Raw genomic sequence first — 13,379 nt, forward strand, 5'->3', positions numbered from 1 at the left:
CCCTGAAATATTGATCAACTAAGACAGAGACAGTGATGATTCCTCCTCCCTGTTATATGAGTATGATCAGCAGCTACAGGCAGCATATTGTGGAGGCTCTGCAGGTAATAAACACAAGGATCACACACTTTTACCAGACACAAGGTAAACAATGTGGTGAGTGAAGACATGAACAGTAAAGATGTTTATCATTTCATTAGTTTAGACAGAATGTGTTGATAAATCAAGTCAGCACTCTCATGTGAAGTATTTCATTTGCTTTTAACAGCAAGCAGTGTGTCTCTGTCTCCTACAGACACACACCTGCACACTCATTCAGAAACAGTAGGCAGGAACTGGAAAGTCCAGTGCAGCAGAGAAACTAGGACAAAGCCTCGTGCTCTGCAGTGTGAAGCTGCCACTGAAGGCCGATGCACTTAAAGCTCTGTACTTAGAGAGATGTGCTCATGTTCCTCTGTGCTTGATTGTCCGTCTGGTGAATGGGCTACTAGGCCGTGCATGTAACATCCGTTTAACTCAAACAGTTACAGCGTATGAAGTGTTTCTTTAACCCAACGTCACGCCAAACACCTCTGTTTTCAAATCTCTCCTCTCTCCTCCTCATCCACTCATTTCTTGCTTGACTTCTTGTTAAAAACGAGCCAAGCTTAACTTTGCAGAGGCTTCCGTAATAATGTATAATTCACACTATTTGTTAAAAGGGTAAAAGGACAAGAACAAGTTTTGAAGCTATTTCATCTTCATTGTAGTTTGATAAGGACTGTGTAGAATCTAATCACAGAACAATAAAGGAGGGAAACGCTGTGTGTGTGCTGCTGTCTGCTTTGGTCCAACTACTACTGGAGTCTGGGTGACATTGAATATTGGGGGAGGGTTTTTTTTTAATCAACTATTCAAAATTCCATCCATTTATTTCAACCACAAACAGGCAAATTGGCAATCTGAAAAAGGCTTTTATTGATGAAAAAGATGTAATCAACCAGAAACAATATCTTCTGCTTTGTGCTTTGTGCTGCTCTTCTCCCATTGGAGGGTTTTTGATGTGGCCTGCTGGCAAACCACACAAGCCAGAAAGCAAACTGGGCTGAGCACAGAAGCTGTTAGAGGAGAGGGTCTCATGTATGTGTGTGTGTGTGTGTGTGTGTGTGTTTACACTGGGGGGCTCAGTGAAGGTCAGCTGGGATTCTTTCCTATCTACACTTTTTTATATCTTAATTACAAAGTACAAAGTAAACTATTTAATTTTCTCAACTATGTAAAAAACCTACAAGGACATGTGACAAGGTTACTAGATCATTAATAATAATAATCAAAGAGTAACAAAGCATAGCAAGTGTACTTTAAGTGTACTGTAAGTATTAGTAATGTAATGGATTCTCTTTCTTCAAGAACAAACTTCAGAGCAAAGATGGTGAAGTATCTTTAGTGGTTTGATTGCAGATGAATCTAAATTCACCAGCAGTCCATCTTCAGCTGGTGATTGTGGCCTGAGATCAGCGGATAATGACGATGACGCTGCTGTGATTGTTTTCCTCCACTTCTCAGCTGTGGTAATTACCAAAGGTGGCATAATTGCAAACTGCTACCACATGCAGGAAATAACAGGGTTGTAGAGACTCACAAAGGAGGTAGTAGGCTTTAGATAGTAGGCTTTAAAAACAAAGTGCTCTCTGCTAAGGCCCTGACTTTGGACGGTTCATTCCCTTGCTTCACATCGGGGGTCGTTTCATAATGTTCTTAATGTAAAGTAAGTGCAGATGTATTTATAAAGTGAGACAGAATCACTCAGGGGGAGCCACAGGAGTTTTGAAGCTCCTCAAAAACTTTGGCTATTTACCACAAAATCAGAAAAAGCATCCATTTCTTCAGCCTCTACCTTACTTGAAATGATTAATTATAGCTCCCCCGCTGAGCACTCTACATAACTGGCAGAAGGGTAATCAAAGATGTCAAAAACCACCTTTGTGACTCATTATGGTGAACAGTCTGTCATTTCGGGGAAATTGCAATTAAAGAGGGATGGATGATGATTGAAACCCGAGTCATTCACTCAGACCGAGGAAGCATCTGAGGAATCAAACATGGGGCTGGATTATAATGATGCAATCAGGACCAGCGAGCAGGAAGGTCAGGTGTGCAAGGACAACAAGGACACATGGAAGCACACTTGTTATGTTCACTGGCTTGGCGTGTGCGCGGTGTGACGCGTGAAAAGGTTTTTGTTCGGGTAGAATGTAAATTGAAAGCTGCTTGATTAATCACATCTCAGCCAGTCACATTGCAGGCCTCAACCAGGAGTGGCACATGATGGAAATGACTCATGCAGCAGAGTCACAATGCAAAATGTCTCAGTTAAGTAAGGTATTAATGCTGTGTGGGAGGTGTAGCTTATAGAATCTCCTACAGCTGTGCTTCCTCACTCACTCGTATATTAGTGCCTCTGTTTCCAAGCTCAGACTCCAGGCCTCCAGAATTCCCCAAATCATTCAGTCGCTCAGATTACACAATAAACTCGCTGTGGTGCAAACACTTCACACTACTGAGCGCTCACAGACTAAATCATCAAACCTTTCCCCTGGGAGGAGATGATCAATGTCTGAAACTGATACTCCAGAAACCTCACGCAAGAATTACAGAACAACTCACTGTGATGATGTGAACTGCCATTCAGTAGAAAAAGAAGGGGAAGAGACTGAAGGTGGGGTTTCAGATGAGAGGATGCTTATTGGGAAGATGCAAGGTGCATTTCTGCATTCTCTCACTGGCAATGAAGCCAAACATGCTGGAAAACGGTCGAGTCATTTCTCCTGGTCTGATAGAAATGAAATCACACAATCAACTTTCATCTTACAGGCCGGATGCAGTTTGTCTCAAAAGCTTCAGTGGCGTCACGACGAGTTAAAAACAGTCATGAAAGAGGAAAGCAACACTTCTTCAGCTCATTGTGTGCTGACTGAACAACACCAGCAGCTTATTCATATTCCACTGAGATGTGTTCTGTCAGTGGCATTACCAAGAGCCTCATTATAAGATTCTCATGCTGATGACTTCATTATACAAATCTTCCACCCAGAAAGATGAATAAATCAGATGCACCTCCTGCACTTATTAAGTGAAAACAAGCTCGGAATCTTCCTCTAACTCAGACAAACCTCCTCACCTTTGTGTTATCAAGCGTTTACATGATGCAAATAATGATTGAGGATTTAGTTCTTATTTAGAGAAACAGGTGACAAACTATTTTTGAAAGATTGTAAATTCATATTGTGCTGGAAGATGAAGTGTGTTTCTGCATGAACACTGTGTTCTCTGTGTGTGTGTGTGTGTGTGTGTGTATGTGTATGATACAGACCAGCAGAGTGGACTGGAGCAGCCTTTAGTCTTTGCAGGACTGGATTAAAGAGATTGTTGTTGGATTCACAGACACACAGAAATAGAAACTTTACTGTGACAGAAGCTGAATTCTCCAACTTTAATAACTTTATTACTCATGCTTTGTTTAGAATGAGTCATTCATTAAATAGTTTCCCAGAGGAAAACAGGGGCGCAGGCTGATTGATGCTCAGGGCCTCTAAAACCCAAAACAAGAGACAAACCGCTCTAAAACAAATAAGGGCCCAAAGTCTGATGTTCAACATTATCATCATTCCTATGGCCGGGTCATGTTTAATAGATTTCTTTATTTATTCTCTTTCTCTTCTACATCTATAAGGCAACTTGGCTTCAGCCACTAAACACAAAGCAAACTTCCCTCTTTGTGCTGATATGTTGCAAGGTTATCATCCTTAACAAACACCCAAAGCAAAATGGTAAAAAAAAAAGCATTTCATAAATAAAAAGCTTTCAAATTAGCACACAAATACAGGGTGGAGGTTTTCTATAGTACGATCACCAGGGCAACATATTTGCTTTTGATGATGCTGCTGCACGGTTTTAACTTCATCCTAAACTATTCAGAGCAGTAAACCAGCTGTTCACACACACACACACACACACACACACACACACACACACACACACACACACACACACACACACACACACAGAAAAATCCCAGAATTTATGCATTTGAATAAAAGGACAGAATAGTTTGTTTATCATCCAACCCCTCCGGCTCCCGTGAGGCTCTGACAGGTGCGCCTCTGCTGCTGCTGCTGAGGTTGGGTTCTCTTAAAATACTGCCCTGTTTTCCTGCCTGTTCAGCAATATTGCACATCGGTACACATACACACAGATACAGTTTGTTTTTCACCTGCTTCTTTTCCACACCGCTGAATGTTAAAGACTAACACAGAACTTGCTGTCATATAGTTGCAGCCTTCAGTGACAGATGAATCAAATAGACGTTCATGTGTTAACAATCAAAACTGCTGGTTTAAATGTTTCAATTTACACAGAAAAGAATCTTCATTCATGCATAACTCATTGTTGAGGAGAAGTGTGAGGCGCCTGGACTGAGTCATCATCATTATAACACTAAGACAATAGCTCGGTTTTATGCTTGGCTTATTTCTGTCCATTTGTATCATAACATAATGATCATAGGCCTTCATATGACACGTTTCTGTCTTATCTTGTATTATTGTAATATTCTCAACCCCACCAGCCAATAAAGCCAAAACTATCCAAACAGAGCAGAGATTTACTGCACTTTACTTTTCTCTTTAGTTGACAAAGATCAGAGTTAAACTGGGTAATGTTTTATCTAAATTATGCAGAATGGAAAGTAGGAATCCTTGCTCAGCTCTGCTGTTGAAGCAAACGGGGACGATGTTGTGGATTTTCCCTTTCTTTAACCAATCAGATATTGAGTTTGCCGTGTTGGTTTAACTGTAAAGCTGAACTGAACTGTGAAGTATGCCTTGAAATAAAAGTTGCTGAAACAAACTGGCCTAAATAGAAGCTTTAGTGTTGCACAGGGACTGAATACAGATGAGGCTTTGGCACCTCTGTAGTTTCTTTTGTGGTGCAGAATTTGATTTCCCTTAATGAGACTGGAACAGAACTGGTGCAGCTCGTCTCCACACACACACACACACACACACACGCACACACACACACACACACACACACACAGAGATATTGACGATGGGGAGGACTTGTTTCCTTCTGACAGGCTTTGACGTCTGAAGTCATTTATCAGGCTCAGCACCTCCATGGCAGATTCAATAAACTGCAAACTCAGAGCTGTTCTGACCTCCTACATTGGACAAGCACTTTTTTCGGCTGCTATTAATCAATGTTTTCTCAGCATCTGGACACTTTTAGAGAGTTTCACCTGGTGGTTATTATAGATCTATTTTCATACAAACACTTAGACAAGACCACAGCAGTTTGAGATCTCAGTTGTGATTTCAACATCCATACATACACTAAACATACATTCCTTCAATGCTCTGACTGCTGTGGACAAATTAGACAGACGAGAGTGTGATGTGTGTCATGTTTCTGTGTTCCCTCGTCATTTACAGTGACTGATGGCTGAATAGATGTAAGAACAGAAAGGCAGAAGAAGACTGAAAGCAACATAAAGTCAACATGAGTGTTTGTCCTTGTTCTTGTTTGTGGAATCAATCACTGATGTTCACTGCTGGATACTCCGGCTCAGGCAGACGGGGCAGAAACTAAATCCAGCCCGTAGTTTGTTATAATGTGCATAGAATGATGATCCATCCAAAGAGACAGACAGACGGAGAGACAGCCAGAGAGACAGACAGAGAGACACATTTTTCTATTGCATTCACTCAACAGAAAATGTAGGTGAAAGCAATTCAAGCATGTCAACTGATCCTCCAGTGACAGCAGTGTGGTTTAGACTGAGCTGTCAGACAGGAGAGCGACGCCTCAGTGCTCCATGGAGCAGCACCAAATATGCAGCACTGAGCAGATGCTGAGAGTCCCACTACTGTTCTGCTGAGACATACTGACCAAAACACTTTTAGATTTGTAAAAGAGAATACTACAGGACAGACGGTGTGTTCTTACAGGAAATAAACACAGACTCTGTAGTGCAGCAGAGTGATCAGTCAGCCTATTTACTCTCTCTCTCTCTCTCTCTCTCTCTCTCTCTCTCTCTCCTTCTTCCCTTTTCCCTGTAAGTTCTGTTTTTGCAGGGGTTTCTTTGGTGTCTTTGGGCTATGAGCCAGGTTGAGAACCATTGGTTGTGTGAATCTATAGAGCTGAGACTGTGAGATTGATGAGATTGATTTGTGTTATAGGCTTTATTTAAAACGAACCTGGCTAAACTTGTGTGTTTTAAAAAAGAAGATAAAGCTAATAATGTTAACGTGTCACTTTTCAAATCTGATGTCTAATCTTATGAGCCAGCATGTTGAATGTGTATAAATTGCAACTCTGACTTTTGAATCATTTTGTTGTAGTTTGTCACAGTTGGTCAGTATGAGCCGACAAAGAGACTAAACCTCTTCCAGATTAAACATGTCCTCCCCGCACCCAATCAGTCATGGCTTAACCCGGCTCAATATGATTCACCTGGAAATCACTGAGTTGGTTTCTCCCAACAAGGAGACAGCTACAAAAGAGAGGCAAACACTCCTGATCCCCCAACAAGAGGACAGCTAAAGGTAAGAATTAAATTCTCCTGATCCAACAACGAGATGACAGCAACAGGTAGGAACTAAATGCTGCTGATGGTGCACATGCACACACACTGCTGTGTCAAACTCTATCTGGGTTTATTTCCTAAACACAAGAGCTTCTTGAGTCTTGGTTTGCGTTGGGTCCATGTGTGTTGCAGTGGCTGCTGCGGCTGCTCATGCTCCAAAACTGATACAATGGTGTGTAGGGTTCAGGTACATTTATTAAAAGGTATTTGAAAAAGCCTGTCATGCCTGGTGTCTCCATTGCAGGGCGCTGTAGCAACCTCACACATTCCTGTGCTGTCATAAGGTAACACAGCCATCATGCTGATGGAAGAACCAGGTCCGAGTTCTGGTAGGAGTCTTTGCTTCATACAACGCTGTCCTGCAAACTCTCTGACCTCTGACCTGGGCTGCACAGATTCACCACACATCAGACATACAGGAAGTGATCCAACTGAGAGGAGTTGGGCCCAAACAACTGATGTGTAATGTAATGTTCCTACATGTTTCAAAGTGAGTTATCTGGGCCTTAAAGGCTTCATGAGGCCTACAGATCATCTGACAATGACGATGGAAATGGGTTTCTAATTCCACAAATGCATTTTAAGAAGGCTTTCACTCGGGCTACAGGTTCAGGTTAGTTTGAATCACTTTTTATATTTGCAAAACTTGTGATTGTTTGTGAATTATCAAGTGTTTTGGACATAAACGGTGTTGTTGGACCTGGCAGCCCTGAATGAAAGCATGAACTCCTCCTCCTCTCCTCAATCAAGGCTGAAGACTTTAATTGAACCAAATATTCACCCATCTCCTTCACTGCACTGTAACTTCATTTAACTCAAACCTTATTTTTTTTTACCTGTTTTAGCTTGATTTCATTTTCTTTCAAGTGTCCTTTTCTTTTCCCGAGGCCTTTGATATTTTATCGTAAAGCACTTTGAATTGCCTTGCTGCTGAAATGTTCTATATAAATAAACTTGCCTTGCCTCTATACAGTCGCTCCTGCACTACATGCTTTCAAAGGGCTCAGAATGAAGGAAGCACCATGAACACACTAAGTGTCTTTTCACATCACTTCAATCCACAGTACATCCACACACACACACACAAAACAACGCCTGACTTGTTCATCTGTTCCCAAATGCAACTTCATTGCTTCGTAGCCTCAGACTAATACACACTCCTGTGAATTCAGCTTCTTCTGGTTTTTGTGTCCCTAAGCAGAGATTTGAGAAAGACTAAGACATTCTGGGTAGACGTGAAGCAAATTCAGATGACTTTAGAATAATAGTTGCGATCCAATGAGTGCATGATTGTGAGTGATTGCTTCAAATTGACCTCCTGTGTTTGGATACACAGTAGCATCTATCAATTGCACGGCATCATTTCAAAGAGCTCCTCATGAAGGCCCACATCATGTATGTACAGTGAGTGCCTCTTCAGGTCACTTCATCCAGAGACTCCACATCTCATTCAGTTCAACAACAGATAGAACAAAACACTTGAGAATATTCAAGATGTTATTGTGTTCAAAGGTAATATATGTAAATAGGTCAACATACATACAATCTATCAGGCAGGAGATTGAGGATACACGCATTTGTTAGTCACAGGTTCCCCATTAAGAGTACTGATATTTAGTTTGACCACCATTTGCTTCATGCAATGCAACACTTCTTCTTCGCATTGAATTGATCCAGTTATTGATTGTAGCCTGTGGAATATTCTCACACTCTCCTTCAATAGGGATTGTGATACTGAACTGCAGACAAATCAAGACTGCGGTGAGGGCAGTGAGCACACAGACCAGCTTTCCAATTTGGCTGTGGGATGAACTTCCAAAATCTCTGAAATGATGCTGCAGGTGGCTTATGGTGGAGAAATGAACACTCATGACTCCAAGATGACAGATCTAGAGGACATTCCTGCAGTCTGCATGCCAATCTCCTGACTCTGTGGCATCTGTGACACAGTGCTGGACAACAAAACATTTTAGGGTGACCTTTTATCGACCCCATCATAAGGATCACCTGTGTAGTACCACAGACCTGAGGAGCAGCAGACGTGATCTTGATGAGAAGAGTCAGAAGGTCCCATGATAACACACAGCTCAGACACTTCTAACTTGGCATTAATTCACTGTCTACCTCTCACCTGGAGACATCTGAGCGTGGAGACTCTCAGTATTCCCTCCTGAACCCACAACTCTCCCTTCATTCAACATTCTGCCGATACACTTAACTATAACTATCCTAAACTCTCTTGCCACTCGCAGAGGAATTCTTACAGTTTCCCACATCTCTCGTCGTTTCCTTTTAAGTTACTGTCTTACTCCTTTCCTTCCTCCATATCCATCCTAAGCCTCTTCATCTCCATCTGATCTGCAACTATTTTCACTTGGACTTATCGCTCTTCCCCTCAATCCCCGAGCGTGAAAGTGAAGGCTTCAAACGAAAGCCTCATAAACTCCTGTGAGCTCAGATTTCAAATGGAATATAAAGTCATACTTCCAAAAGACATCATTTGCCTGCACCTTCTGCTGGAGCTGAGCATTTTCAGGAAGTCTATATTCTACACCCACATCTGATAACTGTGAGTCGTCCATCCAAGCAAAAAATCAAGGGAGCTTAAACTGAAATTCAATATGTCAGCAAGATGTAAAATCTGCTGAGGAGAAACTGAAGTTTTCACATTTTGGTTAATTTAACAGCCTGGTTCTGGCTTGAGCACTCTGTCACTTTGGATTACTGTGTTTATAAACGGAGATGACTTAATGACAGACAGAAACACCTGTAATATTCAAACGTTCACTTTTTTTACCACACATGTATGCTGTACAAGTTGTTTATATTGTAAATACTCTCACTTTCCCAGCCAGATGCACCTTCTGCACTTTGTACCCCATGTACTCTTTATGTACGATGTACTTTGTTGTACTTTGTTCCCCTATTGTGTGTACTTTTGTTATCTTGCATGCATTCTTGCAGGTTCTTTTGCACTAGAGGTGATTCTTTTGTTTCATTCTCCCCTGTACTGTAACTGTTGCACAGAAATTTCCTTCGGGATAATAAACTTTTATCTTATCTTATCTTAATGAGCCGTATTAGTGATCTGATCTGACCTGATGGATCCAGAGAGTGACATGTTTTGGTTTAGTGTCTCCTCCTTTGTTGGACAATTTATAGATTTGGTTATGGACTATTGTGATTACAACAACGACACCACATCACTTGATAATTGATGAGTTGAGAAAATAGCAGCATGTGATAGGGCTACTTGAATTGTAAAGAGAGAAATCACACATGTGCAGAAAACATGTGACTTACCATGTTTATTGATGACACCGGTCCAATGCTGTTCACGAATATGTCAACATCTATGACAGTCGGCTTCACTGTGAAAGAAAGACAAACACATTACACATCCTGTCTCAGCTGTGGCACCGTACCTGTGTCCCTTTCAAATCAAAGACGGGCAAAGAGAAGTCTGATCAATTAGGCTGCGTTGTTGAGGATTCAGAGGAGAGGACAGCTGCTGGGTTTAACCACCGTAAGAGGCCGGCAGCTCTTAGTAACGATCACACATTTGTCCTCATCAGAGTAATTGCTGTCATAAAGCACCTCAGTTGTTTTGAATGGACCAAAGATGTATCTAAGCTTCGAAAAATGATTTGTCTGCACCATTAGAGAGAAAGGAACATAGTTTAGTCTGGGCTTCTTACTGTGAATTTTCTATATGGAGACAAATGTGCAATTCAAACTAAGAGACATCAACACAAAGCACCTTAGATCCCCCACTGCACTCAGAAACCTCTAATATGGGTTAGGTTCAGTCTGAAGACATGTAATCATGGGTTGGTTTGGTTGTGGAACACTAGCTGATTAACAAATTTTCTAATAAATAACAGTTATCCTCTCCATCCCCTGGACACAATATCATTTTATCTATATATGTAATCTGACATGCTATTCAGGAAATAAAGCAACGATTCGCACACGCACACACACATGCAGAGTTGAGCCAATAATATTCTCTTCTGTCCATGTGGTGACCGTGTGCTAAACAGGGTTTAGGTAGCTAAACCCTCCCAGATAATAAGACCTGCTGGATCATTCAGGGTGCTGACATCAACACAGCTGAATGTTTGAGTTGGTACAGATTTGTAATGCATTGTTTACTGTAGCATTTCATAACTTTGAGCGTTAAACCCTTTCCACACTGCATGGAAGCAGATATGTGGAATGATCACATAGAAGATGATGAAGAACAAACAGTGACAAGAAACACTTTAAAAAGCTGAAGTGAGACGCCCAAAGAGAACGCATGGGGCTGGAATGATTGTGGAATTAAATCTGACATTATTTTAATTTCATTCTGACTTAAGTGATTAAACTACCTTAAGAACGTTAAGCACACGTGACAAAGTGACATCTCTGTGGAAAACAAAATGTTACAGCCGAGCTCACTGAGGCAAAGAGTCGGAGTCGCTCCTTTGTTGGTAACAAATGTATTGATCAGTGTGAATCGCCTGTACTTTCACTGTGAGTGGAACAAAGCCCCCTGAGCACTGGTGTGGGCATTGATGTGGGGGCTTGAGCCAAGAACTACCTGCACCAAGACGACACTGACAAGCCTAAATGTAGTCTATAACCTAAACAGCATCGATCACTCTTTAACTACAGCACCAAAGTGGACACAGACTTACAGGATAACACACAACCAGGGGCACATGAGCATGTTTACATCTAGAAAGAAAAGGTCCATGCTGCTGTATTGCCTATATCTATGAACCTATATTTTCCTTTAATGTCAGAAGCCACAAGACTTCCTGGCATCACATTCTCACACAAAACAAAGGTCAAACAATAAACATTTGACTAAATTGGCCTCCAGCCGATTCGAGTACAAGATAGTGAACCGGCCCCTGTGGGAGAGTTTAATGCATCCTGTCTTTGGGTGTAAATATTCATAAGGGGACATTGATGGAGGAAGTTCACATCAGCGGGTCTGAGGAGAGGTCTGGGTCACAGGGGAGGTCTGGGTCTGAGGAGAGGTCTGGGTCTGAGGAGAGGTCTGGGTCTGCATGCAAATGTTTCCTACCCCTGTAAGATCAGATAAACCCAAACCGGCCAGCTTCTCAAAGTGCCTGAGATAAGACTGCATAATTACACCTACAAATGTCAGCAGCCTCTGCGTTGCAATGCGTCCTTCAGCCTTCATCTCTGCTGCTGGTGGAACGTGCTCTGCTGCTCTCCAACTTCCTGTCAGGACAACAGCTCCACAAAGAATTTCATGCTGAATGTACGACGTCATTCAGAGCCCAATCAGTTAAAATGGCTAAGTGACAGCTGGGACACGAACGCTCTGCATTTTCATAGCAAAGAGCTCCTCAATCATCTCACATTACCTGCCTTTGGCTTCACGTCTCGGCCAATTAAATCCACATAAGAATGTTTCCACCTGCCAGTCTCAGTATGAGGCTTCTGCTCACGTGCAGACAGACGGCACACTTGAAAACACTTCAAGCGATCCCCTGCTGAGGCTGATTTCAAAAGGAGTGTGTTCACAACACTTGTTAGGCAAATTACATACATCTGCTGGATGAACCACGGAATATAAATTCATTTTTCTGGGTGCATTTCTGTGCATAAAACTGTTTTGATCATCTAATTATTCAAGCCATTTTACCAGCAGATGAGGGAGGATGGGACCCACTTCATACAAACTAATTGTACATCTATCTTCTGGATCTTTGTCTGTAATGTTGAAAATATGTCAAAAAGTATAAATGGTGCGAGTTGCAGGTTTATTAATGTAAAGTGATGCCATAGTTTTGTCCAAGCTTTTATTTTAATCTACCAGATGTGGATCAATACCTAGATCTGGGCTAATTTGCACCTGTTGATCCATCAGAGGATAAACATGTTTGATTCTCTTCATTGCAATTCTTATCATAGTTTTCAAGTAATAGACCAAACCGTTGACAATGCAGTGCTGTCACCCAATGTTTCTGATTGCCTCCAAATCTGATCAGATCATGTTGGACTCGAGCTCCATTAACGTACAACATTCAATTTAAATCATCACATTTTAGGATACGCTGCCAACAGAAGGACAAACAAACAAACAAACGGCCCTCTGGCAGTGACACAGATGCACCTGTGATCAAGTCAAAGGCCCTTTGTGTGTGAGCTGTCAGGTAACACTGTGGAAGCCTGCAACAGGAAGTCCTCTGACCTGCAGAGCAGCTACCATGACAAGAAACAAATTGGAGACGATCAGCCTCACTGGTTGGCTCTGACCACAGTGCTCCTCTGCCTCCCTCTCTCCCTCTCTTCCTCTCCCTCTCTTCCTCGGGCAGAGAGCATTAATATGCAGACGGCCTCGCGGTGCAACCAAATGGATTCTTTAATGAATACAGATCAATAATCGCCAGGTCACTTTCAAGAGCAGATGCGCAGATTCTCTGATAATAATGAGGTCATATGTTATCAGGACTTCACCCTAATAACACCAACAAACACTTTGCAGCAGCTCTGGCCTCTTGTTTACGGCTATGATCATTGATATCCTAATAATTCAAATGATTCACTGAAGTAATGCGACACTTTGGTGCTAACCTGCTGAGTCAGATGATTAAAGGTGGATTCCTCATATTGTAGAAGAAGAAAAGAGAGAGAAGCTCATTAGTGCTTTGATCCCATTGGTGGGCCGGTTCTGTTAAAGTGGCTCATTAGACACAAGGCTGGGGATGAGAAATGTTTTCATTCAATTTAG

At 41.8% G+C, this 13,379-nt stretch overlaps 1 protein-coding gene across 2 annotated transcripts in view; it reads right to left on the reverse strand.

The window, feature by feature from the left end:
* gabrg3 (gamma-aminobutyric acid type A receptor subunit gamma3) overlaps positions 1-13,379 on the reverse strand; it is a 28,500-nt gene that overhangs the window by 9,417 nt on the left and 5,704 nt on the right. For both annotated transcript variants that reach the window (XM_076148624.1, XM_076148626.1), the window contains one exon: positions 9,929-9,996. In XM_076148624.1, coding sequence (XP_076004739.1) covers positions 9,929-9,996 — 68 coding nt within the window. The remainder of the gene's footprint in view (positions 1-9,928; positions 9,997-13,379) is intronic.

The sequence above is a fragment of the Genypterus blacodes genome, unplaced genomic scaffold (assembly GCF_046128005.1).
Source record: "Genypterus blacodes isolate CSIRO-AG114 ecotype Tasmania unplaced genomic scaffold, CSIRO-AGI_Gbla_v1 ptg000041l_1, whole genome shotgun sequence".
NCBI classification, from domain to species: Eukaryota; Metazoa; Chordata; class Actinopteri; order Ophidiiformes; family Ophidiidae; genus Genypterus; species Genypterus blacodes.